Source organism: Carettochelys insculpta, chromosome 4 (genome assembly GCF_033958435.1).
Source record: "Carettochelys insculpta isolate YL-2023 chromosome 4, ASM3395843v1, whole genome shotgun sequence".
NCBI lineage: Eukaryota > Metazoa > Chordata > Testudines > Carettochelyidae > Carettochelys > Carettochelys insculpta.
In genome coordinates this window covers 89764063-89782639 of record NC_134140.1, presented here as the reverse complement: position 1 = coordinate 89782639, position 18577 = coordinate 89764063, and the positions used below count along the sequence as shown (strand labels likewise).

Here is an 18577-nt window from a genome sequence, read left to right as displayed (position 1 = left end):
TGCCTCGACTATCCCCAAATTTTGAAAGGGGCATGGTAGTTAGGGTGTCGGGAGATTACTAATTAAGTGCTGCGGTGCATACGCAGCACTTCATTAGTCAAAATCTCTTCCACAGCAACTCCGAAGTGTGAATCTTCGAAGTGCCAGCCTGCGTGTAGAGTAAAGGGACTTCGATGTAGTGCGGGCACTTCAGAGTACCTGCGGCTGACCCACGGCTACCCGCAAGCTGGCACTTCGAAGTTGCCGCAGCGGAGATTTTGACTAATGAAGTGCTGCCTATGCACCACAGCACTTCATTAGTAATCTCCCGACACCCTAATTACCATGCCCCCTTCGAAGTCTGCGACTAGTCTAGACACAGCCTCAGAGTTTTTTCTGTGCTGGATTCTGCCCATAACAAGTGCCATTCAGAGAATTTACTTATTTTATATGCTATTACAAACACCTACTTGTGCTGTCCCCTCAGGGCAGAATTGGACTCCCTGAATTTCTCCTATTCTTTTTTCTTTCATGTAACATTTCCCCCAAGATTAACCAGATGAGGTTAAATGACCTTTTTTATTATACAAGCAATATTTCCACTGAGTTAAAAAAAATAGATTAATCTATGTTGTTTAAAAACAACAAATGAAACAGAAATAATATACATAAACATATCAATCAACAGCAAAGGTACAAAATAAACAAACTGCATCTCAACACCATCAAAACACACACTCTCTTCAGTTATCCATCCCTCACCAAAAGGAAAAAGTATCTTTTGGAACCTAGAATATCTGGCAGTCCTCAGATCTTTAAGGTGATGTTTTCCATCAAGTGCATTTGCAATACTGGAGAGTACAGGAATTTTGTGAAACAAAGACACTTCATTCTCCTCTGGAGCTCACACCATGAATTAAGGAAAAATCCAAACTTCTCTGAGTGAGGTCAACACTTCAGCTGAAGCTTCTCCCAGTTACCACCCTTGTCTTCATTGTGGAACTCCCCCAACTTAAATGAACAGGGATTGGAAAAAAAAGAGTGGTAATGTATATCCTATAAATTCACTCAGAATAAATACCGCTATTCCTGGGTTACCGGGCATGTAGTGTGACATACTTAAAATCAGCACACAACCATTTCTCTCCTCCTGCCACTCCTCCCATTCAGACTAAATAGCACTATCCATTAGTATATCTTACGTTACCTAAAAATCCTTTACTGGAATCACAGTAAGAGGTATGTGAATATAATCAAATGATATTAGAGGTTGAACCTCTCTAGTCCAGCACTCTCTCGTCCATAATCTAGCATGACTTTGGTTAGCCCAACTACTTATCACGGGTGTGGACAAGTTGCTGGTGGGCCTACAAAGTTTGTTTACAGCCACCAGTCCTGGCTCTGAGTGTTTGATATTGTTATTCGGCTTAAATGTCATATAAGAGCCCCATAAGCAGAGGAAGTGTTGGTAATGCTGCTGGACAATACTGACCTCCCATGGTCCAGCAAATTCTCTCGTTTGGCACCGGTCAGGTCCTCAGCACTCCCACTCTACAAGGCCAACAGACCAGGCATACTGGGTTCTCAGGTCATTGTATGCCAATGAAAAATCGGCTTGTGTGCCACTCTTGGCATGTGTACCAGGAGTTGCTGACCCTTGTCTTATAAAATCAGTAACAAACCTCTTGTACATCTTGGCTTTTGGGCAGTTTACAGCAACAGCAAAAATAAAACTCAGCTCTTCATATCCTGAAATAAGAACTGTGACCACCTGAGTTAAACGGAACAATTTTTGCTTTTTAGCAGTACCGTGCTTAAAGTTCACAGCTGGGCAGTTCTCAATCCATTAAGAGAGCAATGATACACACAGAAAATAGCCGGCATAATGACTTAAGCTACTTCAAACATGTTTCACCTGCTGAATATCACTAAGGGCTTGGCAAAAACAGCTGGAAATCCAAAGTTGTCTAGATTGCACCTACTAGCTCTGGACACACATGGACTGGACCTACACGAGCAAGTTCTTTTGGAAAATCTGGCATGCAGAGCGTCTACACACAAAAGGTATTCTTTCAAAAGTAAATCAAAAGAATGGGCCCTTTTCACAGAGGCACTCTTCCGCTCCTGAGTAAAGAAGACTGCCTTCTTTCGTAAGAAAGAATCTTTGGAAAGAAAGCATGTGTAGAGGCTGCTGGGGTGCTTCTCTCGAAAGAGGGGTCCCCCACCATGGTGCCAGCCAGCTGAGACACAGACAGCCTGGACACTGCTCACAGAGTTCTATGCTCCCTGAGTCTGGCAGCCTTAAAGGCACAGAGAGCCCCGGAGAACGCGCGGCAGCAAGTGTGGTGGCAGCGAACACATGAGGCGCTGACACCCACATCCTCTCAGCCACGCCTGCAGCGACCAGAGCCATCATGGCCAGGAGCCAGCCACCGCACAGACCCCTGGGGACCCCGCTAAACCAATAAAGTGGCCCCAGGAGCCAGCCCCAGTCCTTAAGAGGAGTGCACCCTCCTGGACTGAGCCAGAGCTCAGCCACGAAACCTTATGGTGAGGTCTGATAACATATGTTTGAGTGGCACTTATATGACATGGTTCCCATAATTAATTCATGGTTTCACCTCTCAATGTGCCAAGCCCAAATTCACATCAATTACAATCTATGTCATACCATGCCCCCATATATCCCCTATTCGTAACAGACAGTTCACAGACTTTCATAGCAAATATACTTGACACTAAAACAATGCCCCTTCAAGGAAATCAGTGTGATTTGACATGTGTAAGAAACAATGGTATGATTACTACTACTACTACTACAGAAGGTTTAAAATGATCCTTTGACGCTGACAAATACAAACTTGTTTGACAAACAATCAAACAACAAAAACAAGCAGTCCTGTAGCACCTTAAACACTAAGAATTATATTTATTGGATAATGGGCTTTTCTGGGTAAGACCCACTTCATTGGATTTGGAGCAGAAGTAATAATCCAGGGTTTTTATAGTGGCAGGCGGGAGGGGAGTGGAAGAAGGAAGAGCGGAAAAAAGAGGGAGGGGGGGATCTGTTACTATTAGGACCTTCGGAAGAAGTAAATTAAGTGCCATTCCTGTGAATATCAAAGGTGGGGAAGTTGTCCTTATAATGCGTAAGATAAGCCCCACCTTAAATGTGTCAAACTTGCAAATGAATTTCAATTCAGTTGTCTCCTTTTGTAATCTTGTAATAAAGTGCTTTTGTAAGAGGGCGGCCACTAAAAGGTCCATTACTGAATGTCCTGGTAAGTTAAGGTGTTCCCTTACAGGTTGATGTGTATTCCAATTCCTGATGTCTGATTTATGTCTGAGTCATCTTTGGCTCAGGAATTGTCCCAGTTTTGATGGCATATATCACATTAGTGGATGTGCAGGTGTATGAGCCCCTGATGGTGCGGCTGATGTAGTTAGGTCCAGTCACGGCATCTCTAGCATATATATACGTGGACAGAGTTGGTAGTGGAGTTTGTTGCAGGGATAGATTCCTGGGTTAGTTTTCCTGCAGTATGGTGTGTAGCTGCTCGTATTTTCTTGAGGTTGGGTGGCTGTCTGTAGGAAAGAACTGGCCTGTCTCCCAAAGCCTGTTAGAGTGAGGGATCATGTTCCAGTAGAGGTTGTAGATAGTCTATAATGCACTGGAGGAGTTTGAGCTGAGGGCTACAAGTGGTGTTCTGTTACTTATCTTCTTGGCCCAATCATGAAGTAGCTGATTTCTAGGTATTTGTCTGGCCCTGTCAATCTGTTTACTTCTCCTGGCATGTAATAAGCTTCATGAATGCTTGGCAAAGATCTTGTTTGTTGTCTCTGTTAGTGGGAATGGAGCAGATATGGTTGTATCTTAGGGCTTGGCTGTAAACAATGGATCATGTGATGTGTCCTGGATGGAAGCTGGAGGCATGTGGGTAAGAACAGCGGTCGATAGTTTTCCAGTACAGAGTGGGGTTAATTTGACCATTGCTGATCTGTACTGCTGCCTCCAGGAAATGGATCTCTTGTGTGGAATGATCAAGACTGAGATCGATAGTGGGGTACAAATTGTTCGGTTTAACTAATGCCAAGTCTATTTAATCAGCATTCAGATAACCACGTTGCCTAAATTCCATTCAGGGAATCATAATTTACATCTTCTGTTATCAGCTGTCACATGAGAAATCAAAGGTAACAGAAGATGCCCTATAAGAATAATGTTAAATATTTCTTATGCTGGCCACTCAGAACACGTCTCTCCTATGAAACTGGACTTGGGCTGTCCTGCAACAGTATTAAAATTACACCAGAGACATGGAGCAGTTTAAGGAGGGGCTCCAGCAGCTTACCTGATGGGAGATAAGGCAAAATGAAAAGGCCCTATACCAACTCTAGCAGTTGAACTCAACAATGTCCTCATGTCTTATTAGGCAACTGGAAGGCATCACTTCCAAGGAATTGTGACACAAAGCCTTTTCCTAACTACTGTTTTTAATTCCATATAAAAAAAATAGCAGCATGACTGCACAGTGGGGCTGACCACTGCTGTGGGCCCTGGGGCAAGGCAGGAGGAGGGCTCAGCTCCGTGGCTCAGAAGGGACAGAGCTAAGAGCAGAAGGAGCGTGGTCAAGCACAGTCAGCTCTCAGCACCACCCATATGGTGGTCCTGCCCCACCACCCCACACACACACAGCCACGTGCACTGACACAGCAGCGCTGCCACAGCATTTCCAATGGGTCTGGAGGCAACTGTTCCCGCCTCCCCCATCAGCAGGCCTGTGACTGAATTACAGTAGCTGAGAGAATACTTTTTACCCCATTTCATGGCAAAAAGCTGAGACGCTTTCCTTTTCTTTCCTTCTCTTTTTTAATTATACCACAGTGTACTGCACACTGAAGTTGTCAGTGTCACAGAAAACAGAGAAGAGCAGTCCTCATAACCTAGATCATTATTCTGCTCCCTCCCACTTCTCACAGATATTTACATCAGTAACCTCAGGAGGTCTGATTGCTGAAACTGACAGTGACAAAATCTACATCACTCTGCACTCTAAATATTTCACCACCAAGTTAAATTCCAGGTAGGTCTATTTCACCTCACCACCATGGAGGTCCTCAAAGATCTACCTTTATTTCCAAGTTTTTGCTAGGATTGGTGAGAGTGGGAGGGCTGAAAAGCAGGATAATAGAGAGACTGAAATGGATAGCACTTTAGGGACCTGGAGGAGCCATTGTGATGGAGTGTTGTTTGGGTGCCTCTATTTTAGACAACTGTTCTTTTCTATTATGCAATATTTCTAGATGCACAGATATTACAGCCAAACACCCAGTCATCAATAAACTAAAATGACCTTAACTTTAAAAAAGGAGCGAAAGATAAGCTAACCGCAAATGGAGAATAGTTCATTCCAAGTTGTTTATACTTTGTAGCATTTTGATTAACAGAATAGGACATTTCTCATATTCAAAGGTCCAAGACAACTTAAAGAGCAACATACACTGATAGTTTAAGTTCCACCTTCGGCTGTAGCTAGGTAATCTCATGGATTTTTAACACAATAATGGCTGAGGGCTGGGGAAACCTTTTAAGGCTACCAAGCAAATCAATTTTATTTTTGCTGCTCTGCTTCACAAGCACCACCGTTATCCATTATCACTCCCCACTGCAAGCATGTCCCACAAAAGCAATATTATTGAGGGCGGAAAAAAGAACTACTATGGTCAGATTATGAGGAAAACACGTCAGAGACAGCAGGACACCAATCTTCATATATCTCTGGCCTGGTATACACATGAATTTGTGCACCCTTGCATTTGTTAAGAATTCCTCAAATTATGACTTGACTTATACTTGTGCTCTAATCCTTTTTATAGACAATGTACTTGCCATCTTACCCCGGTACTTCTGGTTCTCCCTTTTCTCATGCCACTTGTCTTTCCTGAAACAGACTCAAACATGATCATCTCTCCCTCCCAGTTCATCACACTATACTAGATATACTAGAAACAAGTTGGGAACAAACGAAATAGGAGAGAGAAGCATGACAACTCTTTCAAAGAATCCCTCTCACCACTTCTCTTTACAAAACTTTGTAAAAAGTGTGTTAAGAAAGAAGTAAGCCTTACATCAAAGTCAACAAGTTTATTCCTCAAAATACAGCACTCCAGTTAAGCAAACTTGAACTTTAAGTAAGAGGTACCATCTGACTCCCACAAGGTGATGCCTGGTGAAACACACGTGTTTTTGAAGCTGCCAGAATCCAAACTGTAAATAAATATTCAGCCTACCAAACCAGTAAACACAAAATATTCCTACCATCAAAGATGGAACACACATCACATGCTTAGGCACACACCTGGTGAAATCAGTTCAAACATATTTCCCCATACACAGACTCCACGTGGAGCCTACCAATTTACCTTAATAGAAGGAGCTAGGGATTATTTTGAACCATTACTTCAAATCCAATCATGGATTACACACCAGAAAAGCTTCAGCCAATTTGGAGCTCAATGTGGCCATCACACAGTTACGGAAGTCTGCACTCAGAAGCGTAAACATGATGTAGCTGTCAAAGTTACCATTACCTTTACCGGGTTCAATACAAATTAAGAGTATGTGCAATGACTCCACACGTGGCTTTCCAAAACAAGCTTGTCAAATGGAATTATTTAAATGTGTGACACTTTTACCAACAGTTTCAATAGCGTATTGGACACAGCAAAATCAGAACCCAGAAACAGAGCCACCTATTTCATTCATAAAGATACTTTGGAAATTCCCCATTAAAATTCACCATTAAATGTAAATTTCGTTTTCTGCTGTTCAGCCACAACTATTCCTAGCTAAGTAACTTTTTAAAAAGTCATCATCTTAACCACTAGAGAGAGTGAGAGGATAACACTGCATTGCAAGTGGCACGGAAATGGCACAATTTCTCTCCTGAGTTAGATGCTGATTTGCACACAAGGATGTAAAGAAATACCTTAAGTTATTAAAGGCACACAACATTTGCACTGCCTTTTTAGCCAGTCATCTGCCATAAGCACTTCCCGCTTTCCTGAAGATTATGCACCGGGGGAAAAAAGCTAAAATACCACAATGGATATGGATATGTCTACACTACCAAGTTTTGTGGCCAAAACTGCCTGTGGGTGAGAGTGTCCACACTGCAAAGCAACTCTTGTCAGGAAAAAAACACCCAATTCTGGTGACAAAATACTCCCACTCCTAGGACACTTTTTTTCTTCTCCCCTCCCCTTATTGACAACAAAAAAACATTGTAGCTTCTGCTGTTTGTTTTGTAGACAGAACTGGCTTCCGCCAGTATCCCACAATGCCTGCCCTGCTGGTTTGCTCAGTAATCTCTGCTGCCCTGCAGGCATCTGCCCCTCCCCTTTCAAAGCTCTGAGAAATATCTGACCACTGAAGCAGCTCCTTTATGGGAGCAAAGAAAGAACAAACCATTAGAATGCTCCTGCTCTGTCCTGCACTAGCAACATAGCAGCAGGAAGACTGCTGCTGCTGCTGGGGGAGGGACAGGCTGCTGGGGGAGGGACAGGCTGCTGAGCTCCTTTAACATGTCGCAGCATCAAGAGCTCACAGAGCTACTCATGGTGCAGCTCCCAGGTGAAGATGCTGTGGGGGAACTCAGAGGGAATCCCAAAATGGGTGACGATCAACTCCTCCTTCTCACAACACTGCACTGTGCGATACCTCCCCACAGGGCATTGCTTACACTGTCACTGATGGTGCCCCCAAACTGGACATGATCTGCTGACAGAGGGAGCAATTGTGAACACTTTTTGGTGATTTTTATTTTGTCAACTTTTGGATGTCAAAGTAAGTTTTGACAACAAAACTTGGTAGTGTGGACATATCCTTAGAAATGTGAATCAAAGGAAAAGAAAAAAGAAGTTGGGGGATGCAAACAATAGATCTAGATATATTTAGAACCCCGCAAATCCAGATAGGTGTCCGCATCCTCGACTATCAACGCAGATATCTTCAGCTCCTTTTTACAGACACAGATGCAGATGTGGATACAAATTATATATCTATGCAAGACTCTAAAGATATTGGTTCTTTTGTGATGCATTATCTGAACCTTGGGATCTATTATTTAAAAGGCCAGTCTTGTAGTTCTACTAAAGGAAAACTCTGAAGTCACTTGCTTAAGGGATATATATGATCAGGCATTAAATATTCCCAAGCTATGCAAAAAAGGAACAAAAAGATGCCAGGCAATAGACTCTTAGTTGTAGGGTATAAGAGATTCTTTATGTTTATTTTAACCTAAAGCCTGTACACATTGAACCTCTCTAGTCCGGCACTCTCTCATCTGGTTCCTTCCATAACCCTTTATGATTTTACTTAGCCAGATGACCACTTATCATGGCTATGGCCAAGTTTCCCGTAGTCCCACAAAGTTTGTTTACAGGCACCAGTCCTGGTTCTCAAGTGTTCTGCACTGTTATTTAGCTCTAATTTACCCCAAATGTCTCCTAAAAGCCTAATAAGCAGCAGAAGTGTTAGTTATGTGGCCAGACAATATCGACTTCCCATGATCCAGCAAATTCTCTCATTCAACACCTGTCAGGTCATAAGTGTGCCGGACTAGAGAGGTTCAACCTGTAGTAAAATGAAGCTATAATCATTTTATAAACCCTGACATAGTCCAGCCAGGCAGATGCTTAAGAGTGCTAGAAGAACGTCTGGAAGCCTGAAGTGGGAGGCATCAAGTCTCCAATTCCCCAAAAGCCATATCTTCAGTCAATTCTAAAGCAACACTGGCACACTAACAGTAATTTAGTTGACAAAAAGACAGAGGCTATGACATACTACAATGCCTAAGGCCCTGTCTACATTACTGCAGTCTGCCAACCTTCAGCTGCAGCTTCAGCTAAGTGAATAATGAAATCAGGGGTGCACAAAGTGGGGGGCTGGGCCCCTTTGATGGGACATGAAATTTCATAAGGGGGAAGCAGCATGACCAGCTACTGGTTCTCAGGTTCATCCATCTAACTAAAACTGTTGAAATATGTTACTGTTTTCATGTCTGTGTATTCACATTTACATACCGATCAATCATGTTTTTGCATTCCACATGCTTATTTTCTTACATGTGCTAAAATGTTTTTTTTTTTGGTCATAAGAACATAACCAATATTTCCTTTCACATGTATTACATTAGGCAGGTTGGGGAGCCCTGCTAATTGTGGGGCTGACAAGTGTGGCTTGTTGTAAAAAGTCTGCTCATTCCCACATAGCTGATGTTGATGTACTTAGGTCTGCTTATCAGAGTGTCTTTACAGCTGTAAGCCAATAGTTCACGCTCTCCCTTCCTACTCTCCCTACTATTATCATTTTGGTAGAGTGCTTGAGTCAATGGCGGAGCACTTGGTGATCGATTTATCACACCTCTACCAGACACGATGAATCGATCCCCAACGAATTAACTGTTGCCCACCTATGCACCCTACATCCTGTAAAGACACCCTACATCCTGTTTTGAGGTACAGCTGTGATCCTTTGACATGCGTTTTGTCTCTGGGTGTATGCACTGCAACCTCATTCCAGGCATCTGGGCAACTCTCTCACCTAAGCTTGTGCACTGCTACCTCATAACAGGCATCTGGAGGCCTATGTCTCACCTAAATCCCAAACTAGGGAAGCCACCTCTGCTGCTAGTTGTATGTTGGGACTTGAGCCTGGAAGGTGTGCTCAGAGGCTACTTACCAGATCTGGCCCCTTAAACAAGTTCACAGGACAAGGAAGAACTTGCCTGGAGCCTAATGGACACTTCCTCACCCAGGCTGTGGGACATTTCCAGTTCAAGCCCTGTCCCTCCCCACATGCCCACACTTCTTGATGGCGTGAAGGGATTTAACCAGGTATCACACGCCTCCCAGATGAATGCCTTAAAAGTAAGGATATGGAATATGCTGATGCGAATCTCTTCCTACTGAAGTTGTTCCACTTAATGGAATAATGAAATATTAACTGGGACAATAAGCAAGGTAGAGTAATTCTCGAGCCTAGTTATTTGGACATTCACCTGAGAGGGGGCAAAACTCTTATTTCCTTGGAACCAAGGGGTCCCCCACATTTGGAGTGAGCACTCTGTCCACTAGGCTGCAGGATATAAGGGAGGATCCCTGTCCACGTCTCTGGCGTGGTCTACACAAGGGCAGAAAGTTGATCCTAGATACAACACTTCTAGCCATTAGCACAGCTAAAATCAATGTATCAAGATGGATTGTTCAGCGGTTACTTAACCAGATGGCAATCTACTGTCTCTTCCTAGCCTCACGAATAATAGCTAGCAAGGATACACTCAACACTAAGTTTAGAAATACATTAATAAATGGGAATAAATAATTAGTATCCTATAGACGCTTATGCCACAGTCAAAAGAAAATGAGACCCATAGTAAGTGTTAAATGATATGCTTTTGTAGTTATTTAGATGCTCATACCACCGGAAACTTGGCCACAAACATGATAAGTTGTCATCTGGCTAACTAAAAGCATGCAGGAACATGGTGTTGCCACACAAGGGAGCACTGCACTAGAGAGGTTCAAACTGTATGTTCAATTGTGGTTTCAGCACAAGCTTCGACTTTCGTAGTTCAGACAAATCTCTCGTGCGTACAACACTTTTAACATGCGCTCACTGAATAAGCTGAAGCCCAGAGTTTATCGTAACCAGCTAACACATTAAAATATGACTTGCCTTGTCTACACTAAGATTTATAAACATTTGTGTTAAAATATATTAGCTAATGTGTTTTAAAAATACCTCTTCTATCATAGCGTGGACAGGCCACTTGCAGCTAGGAGTAACTGAGACACTGCCCAGCATCACTCCAAACAGTCATCCTGTCCAACTGCTGTGCGAAAACTTGTGGTGCTGACTAGCTGCAAAAGGAGATCCTGTCCAGTCCTGTCCAAAAGGGTGATGATCATATGGGAGGCATCATGTGTAAGGCAGTACAAGATTAAGAAGAAAAACTGGGAGGGAGAGGGATAGCCATGGGTCTGACAGAGGAGCCACCAGAGAAAGAAATTACAATCCACCCTTTGAGAAACAGCAAAATAGCTCTACCTCAATAGTACAATCGCTCCCTCTCTATTGCAAATTAAATAATGAGCGCTGCTGACCCTGGGCCTAATTCTGGTCTCATACCAGTTTTACCAGTTCAGTTTCACTTACATCAGTAGATTAGAGCTTGCCTACACTTGAAACACTGCAGCACCACAGCTGCAGCAGCACTACTGTAGTACTTCAGTAAAAACCCTTCCCATGCCAGCAGTCAGCAACCAAAATAGCAAGAAGAGCCATTTTTTCCCAATTTGGTAAAAAAAACACTCAACAAGCAAAATACATGGGAATACGGGACGGTCTTTAACAAACAACATCAACCCAAACTTTTTATAACCCCTATTTTAAAAAACAGCGCACACAATGATTTGTAATATGATAAATGTTCACTGCAGGACATTCACAAACTTTTTACACATTCTATTTCCTCACACTTTGTGTGTGTTTGTACTACTGTCTTCCCGACTTTCACTCCCAAACCTTCTCTCTCTCTGAGGGGGGAGTTATCCAACGTTTCAAAATCCCATATTGTTTGCTTTAGATATGGGTTGTTCATTTCTGGGCTTTTAGACATTCGCCGTTTATCAAAAATTGCCATGAGGGTTTTTTGTTTTTTTTTACCTTTACAAGTATAGTGTCAGTAGCCACAAAGAAGTCTTTAAAGAGCTGCAGGTTGCAGACCCTGGACCTATACAAACGGGAGGGGTTTTCCTCTTGCTGTGTCTACACATGCCCCTCCTTTTTTGGAAGGGGCAATTAAATGACATGGAATGGAACTGTTTAATGAGGTGCTGATATGAATAGTCAGTGCCTCATTAGCATAATAGCAGCCAGTTATGCTTCAAAAGTGCTGCTTTCGAAATGCAAACTGGTTGTGTAGATGCAGGCATTTCAAAGTAAATCCCAGACTTCGAAATTCCATTTCCAATCCGTGTCACTTCAATGTCCCTTCTGAAAGGAAGGGGCATGTGTAGACACAGCCATAGTCAGTCCATCTCCCATGGAAGCAGTGACTTGATTGATGGAAGAATTCTTCCATTGACCTAGCACTATCTGCACTGAAGGTTAGGTTGGCTTAACTATGTCGCTCTGAGCTGTTTATTTTGCACAATCCTGAGAGACATATCTGGGTCAACCTGACCTTTTAGAGTAGACCAGACCTTTCTTCTGAAATAGCCCATCACAAATGAGATCAGATATGGCTCATTATGTCTAGAATTGGCTTAATCTTGGAGGTCTTGCTTAGCACTCCTGAGTAATGACTGAGAGAAGACTGCAGTATTTAATGCCTTCTCTTGTTTTCATCTGCTTGATGATAATGTAATGTACAGTTCCTGTAGAGTAAACTGCAGGTAGCTGGTACCATTAAAGAAATTTAATAAGTTATACTACAATGTGTGTGAGGGAGAGATCAAGATTCAAAGAGGAGGTATGTGTGAACATATTCATATACAAATGTCTAATGTAACAGATATATGTTTAAAAAAAAACTTGCCTACAATCCCAAAAGCAATCATTTGCAGTGTTTAACTAGTTATCCACTTTACTAACAGTGATATCTACAGTAACATCACAAAGATAAACAAGTATGTCCTGATTTTCAGATACCAATTTCAACAAGGGGAAAAGTCCTCTTTAATGAAGGAATATTTCCAGAACAGGCAGAAACACACCCCTCTTCACCTCAGCAATCTAACTTGATTCTTACGTTTTTGGGTTTGTCTAACAAACCCCATGAGGAAGAATGACAAGATTTTTAACTTCTGTTAGCAATATCCTATCAACCAAGAGAGTGAAAAACACTAGTGGAAGATACTATATTTACACATCATGTTTTTCACTAGCTCTAAATTAACTCTGAACTGGCATAGTCTATCCTGGCAGGGAAATAAAAAAAGATAATCTAATAGGTCATTTAACTTCCGTAACTAACTTCTATGATCTGAATAATATTTTGTGTTACGATTAATTTTAGCTCCACATCTTTGAGTCTTAGATGTTGATCTGTGGAATATGAACTTGTCAATATGATAATGAATCAATAATAATGATAACCGAAACACATGTAAGAGGTAGTGTACAGTTAAGATTCTAATGAGCATAAGAAAGTCTGCAATAGATATGAGTCTGACATTTCAATGGACAACAAATTATAAACCCATCATCCAAGTACAGCAGTACAATAGGATAAAATAGAGGTGGTTTAATTTGGTAGGGTAGAGCGTTCAAGACACTTTGTAACATTGAACAAAGGTAACTAAATAAGAAGGATGAAAAGCCAGAAAAATCTTGCAGTCAATGCAGTGGGAAATGGGAAGGCAAATCGGCTCACAAAGAACCAAGGAACTGGAATAATGTGTTGATGTTTCCTTGAACCAGTCCGAAGATGAGCAGCTGAGTTTTGGATGTGCTATGATTTTCCCAGTTCCTTCTTCACAAAGCTAACTAGTGCAGCATTCAGAAATGCACCTCAGAATCACAGAAAACAACTTTGGCTTTAGCCAGGTTGATCTGGGAAAAGGAAAAGTAGTTCCATCCATTTACAAATAATTTACAAAATTTGTGTGGATCCAGATTTTTCATTATCTATTTAATGTCTATATACAGTGTCTGACTTTCACATTTATATACGGTTTTACCCAAATCAAATACATTTACAGAACAAAGTTGTTAATAAGATGTAAGAGACTTTGTAGCACAAATTTATTAAGTGAAAATTATGTACCTCTGCCCTCAACCCAATTACCATAATTAAATTTCTACACCTCCTGTTTCAGAGAGCATGAGAACTTCTACCTATAGTATCTGGGGTTAGGAGGAGACTTTCCCTGGATCAGGTTACTCCTAACACTTGACAGGATATCTAATCTAGACAGACCACTGGTCTAATTGAGTATGAATTTCCATACTCCTCTGTTCCTTGGTTCTACTTTAAAATAGCTTCTCAGTGATAGCTGCTCTTCAGAGGACACAAAATCTCTGAACGGTGTAAATTGTGTAATTCCTCCTTTGAGTTTAGGAACAGGATGTGTTGATATAAACTGTGGGGGTGGTAATGAGAAGCATCTTAAATGCTGGATGACTCGTATTCCTTAAAGGAATAAAATCAAGAAGCATGTCTCTAAATGGCAAATAATCCTTTTAAAACCCTGACATTAGTTGCCCAGTTTGCTGAAGGGCAGATCAGCATATGTCTCAGCATCACCTGGTGGGAGGGGTTTGATGGCCAGGCAACCTCCCCATATGCTTAAACCAATGCAGTACAATCTCTCTTTCTCCCTTCCTCCAATGTCTGTGAACTTGCAAAGAAAGAAGGGGAGGGAAATACATTTAAAAAAAAAACATTAATTCTCTTTGGACAGTTTCCTTCGCTCGATAAGACAGACCAAGATGTTTTCAGTGACTAGGAAGAAAAAAAAAAAAAGCAAGACAGAAATAATGTTACCTCCCACATCTTTTTATTATTTGATCCTATTTTTTCTTTAACAACTGCATCACCTTCAAAATCTGCAGCTTAATCTGAGAGGGGAACTGAACAACAGCTCTGTGTAAAGACAGTGCTACATATAAATATTACAAGAGATACAGGAGTATGTCAATGTTTCCTCTGTAAGCTCCTATTTTTAAAAGATTTAAAATTTACTCCCTTATTCTCATTTGGAACTCAACATATTTCAAGAAAAACATCGGTTTATCTATTTTCACAGGCCAAAAAAAAAAAAAAAAATCCCCCAAACAACTCTGTCTAGCTTTTTGTATCTAGAAATATCTGAGAGACCTATGAAACACAAACTTGGCAAGTGACTGCTTGATAGCACTATTTTTTGCACAGCTGAAACATACACATGTACCTCTAAAGAAATATTTAAAAGTTTTAAAAGGAGCTTTGAAAGGAACATTTTATCTCTTTGAAAATACACTTTAAAGTGCATATTACAGATACTAAGGACCACCGTATATTTTCAGTCTTTTGTCAAAACTCACCAGTAAAATTGAGTGAAAATAAGCAGAATTTGTCCCTATTCCTTGTCATAACAATTCTTTACCAATGTTTAGCTTGATGAGTGTATGTTTATTTTAGCACATACATCCAATGTTATCCTTTTTAAAAGGAGGAATATTGCACACAAAGCACATTTAAATTCTATGATATAACAGAAAAACACAGCTTTGTCTTAACAATGGATTAAATGACTAACTCCAAGCATTTCAACATGAAGCAAGTTAACATGAATGTGGGCTGCAACTGCATCCCTTGGCTTTTCTCACTTTGCAGCACCACTTCCACAATTATTAAAAACACCCTTTTGTGGCTGTCCTCTCTAGTCCATGGAAATCCAAGCTTAAAAGGCAAAAGCATAGCTGGAAACCCCAGGGCTCGGCGCTTTTGTGTAGTTTGGGAAGGGAGCTGCTCCAGCCTAGGCACCTAAGAACCCAGTCAAGAGCAATCTGACACTAATTTTGATCACAATAGTCGCCCAAGCAGCCAATGACACTGTAGCTTGCTGGTGGCAGGAACCACCAGGAAGACACCTACCCGCTGAGGTTAAAACCTCTCCCACATCCTGTCGAGCAGCAAAATGGAGCGCGTTCTGTGACAGACAGCCCGCACCCTGGGATCTAGGGAGCCCCTTCCCCGGAAGCCAACGTGCAAGGGGCCGCCGCGCCCGGGGCAGTGGCACTAACTGAGCAGGGACGAGCCCGCAGGGAGGGCCGGGGGTATTTCTGGGGCTATCAGGAAAACTACACTGGCTCCGCCAGGCGCTTCAGCTTCCTGTTTGCAGAGCCAGAGCCTGAGCCTCTCCTATCGCCGCGCGCGCCTGGCTGGGCTTCCCCTGGCCGCGGCGCGGGGGAGGGACGTGCTGCCCTGGGACCGTGGGCGCGGTCGCCCCCGCCGCTGCACTGGAGCCAGGCCCCCTCCCACTCTGCCGGCCGCGCCGCGGGGCGGACAAAGCGCCTCGGTCGCGGGCGGGAGGCGGGGCGGTGCAGCCCGCAGGGCGGGGCCGAGGCGGTTCCGGAGCGAGGGGAGGGCTGGCTTGGTAAAGCCCCATAAACAAACGGGCCCCTGGCGCGTGGGGCGGCGGCGGCTCCTGTGCCGCGCGGAGAGACCCCGGCTCCCTCCGCCGCTGTCCCCGCAGCGCCGGACGAGGTGCAGCCACCCCCGCCCGGCATGCGCCGGCCGAGGAGCCAGGCGCTCCCTGGGCCGAGCCGAGCGGCCGGTAGCTACTCCCCGCCCCAGCCCAGCTCGCCGAGCAGGCCTGGAGTGGGAAACTCCACCTCCTGCCTCTAGGGCAGTGACACTCCCGGCAGCGGAGCGCCCGCCCCTGCGCGGAGCCGCTGACACACAAGGGGACTTGAGCGAGCTACTCACTCCGCAGCTGGGCGCCCGCGGCCGGGCCGAGAAACTCGCCAACTTCCCCGCCGCCGCCCGCTCGCCCCCACCCCCCCCGGGCAGACGGACAAAACTCCGCAGACTTTGCAACCCCCGCGGGCGGCTCCGTTACACGCTCCGCGCTCCAGGCTAACTCCTTCCCTACCGGAGCGCCGCCGAGGCCCGGGCTGGCTGGGGCTGGGGCAGGGGCGGCAGCTTGTTTCGGGAAGTCTCCGTCCAAGCGAGCAAAGGGCTCCCCCACCCCGGGGCCGCCACCAGCTGTTACTGCCTCCCCCCCCGCCCCGCCCCGCCCCGCACTCTCCAGCGAGCCGCTGCGCTGCCGGGGCCGGAGCAAAGTTTACTCTCGCCTCTTTGCTTGCGGCCCATTCCCCTCCAGCCCCCCGGCTCACGGCTTCCGTCCAGGCCAGCCAACAACTCCGAGCGGCCGGCCCCGGCCCTTACCATGATCAGAGTGTGATTCCTCTGCTCGGCCGTGGCAGCCTCGGCATCTTGCTGCTGTTTGCTCGGCGGCTGCTGCTTGCTACTCCCGCCGCCGGTGCCCGATTTCTTGGCCCTTTGCTCCAGGGTCCTCTGGTAGAGGCTCACCGTGTCTCGGCGCTCTAGCTCCAGCTGCTCCGCCTGGGCTTGCTGGTACCTGCTCTCGCAGTTGATATGGTGCCTCCTGCAGCCCTCGATGCGCTGCCTCAGCCTCTCCACCACGGTGCTGTGTTTGGGAATGCCGCCGCCGCTATTAGCATTATTGTTACTGGGAGCAGCGGCGGGAGGACCGTGGGGAGCGTTATTAACCCCGCTACCGGCCCCGCCGAGGCTGCTGCTCAGGTTATTGTTGATGCAAATACTGCTGCCGTTCCCGGAGGCAGCGGGGGCTGCAAAATCCCCCATCCTCTTCCCCGGGCACACTATTTTGAAAGAACTTTTTAGCCTCCCCTTCACACACGCGCGCACCCTGCCCCCTCTGGGGTCCCGCTGCGATACTTCTCAGTGAGCCATGGGGGCGGGGGGCACCAACAAGTAGTACGATCCCAGGTGAATGTTGTTTTCCTCCTTCCCCAGCCGATCCCTCACGAAAAGCTCCAGGACTTGTAGAAAAGAGCAAAAGAAGGTGCTCAAAGGTGACCGCCAACAGCTACACAACCGTGGAAAGAGAATCACAACAAAGTGAGCAGCAGCAATTCGGGTTGCAAACTCCCCGGGAGCACAGCTCAGTCCCTTCCCCGCTCTTCCTTTTTATAATCCATCATTTCCACACACATTCCAGGAGTTTTCCGGAGATTTTGCCCAAGATTTCTCTCCCCTGTGTGAAGAGAAACGCACGCACCCTTCCACATGCACGCACCCACAAACACACCCCCCGCTCCGGCAAAGCCATGCACTGGGCACACGCAACCCACTCCCTCACACTCCACGGCATCGAAAGACAGGCAAAGCCGCTCGCTTCTCGGATTTTCCTTCCAGAAAAAAAGTTTTGGTGTCTATGCCGCACCTTGTTCTCAGAGTACTTTGGCTGCTCAGTTGCATTTCACCAGCAACCTCAATTGCAAATCCTCACGGTGGGGGAAGGAAACACATGAACAATCCCGGCGAGCCGAAAAAGTGGAGCGCTGAAGTCTTTGGCAGGCGACGAGCTGATACACCCTAATGCCTTGCTCTGCTTGCGGCTGCTCCTGCTGCCACCATCACAATGATCAAGTGCTCTCCTCCTCCACCTCCTCCATGCCAGCGGAGTGATATCAGGACAAGAGCTCTCAGTAAACACAGCAGCGGCTCCTCCAGGCCGTGAGGCAGACCCGGGGACCAAGTGCAAAACCCGGCGCGGACTCTAACCCAGCAGGAGCGGACATGGCAATCACCCATCTAATTCCCCCACGTTACTTACTACCTTGCACTAGACCAGAAACCCGGGCTCCCCGAAACACAGATTTTGGGGCGTGAGGGGAGGAACTCCACGACGGCCTTCGTTCAACTTCTGACCTCTGTGTGCGAATATGCCGTTGTGCTCGAGTCCTAGATTCAATGCAATTTACTATCTCGAGCAAGCACGTCATTATACTTGTATGCATTATATTGCAGAACTTGTGTATGACCATGCAGAAACACAG

At 45.0% G+C, this 18577-nt stretch overlaps 1 protein-coding gene across 1 annotated transcript in view; it reads right to left on the bottom strand.

Moving 5' to 3' along the window:
• Positions 1-18256, bottom strand: part of MAML3 (mastermind like transcriptional coactivator 3) — a 393985-nt gene extending 375729 nt beyond the window's left edge. Inside the window, exon 1 of the mRNA XM_074993282.1 lies at positions 16920-18256. Coding sequence (XP_074849383.1) covers positions 16920-17360 — 441 coding nt within the window. The 5' untranslated portion in view covers positions 17361-18256. The remainder of the gene's footprint in view (positions 1-16919) is intronic.
• Between the last annotated feature and the right edge of the window lie 321 nt (positions 18257-18577).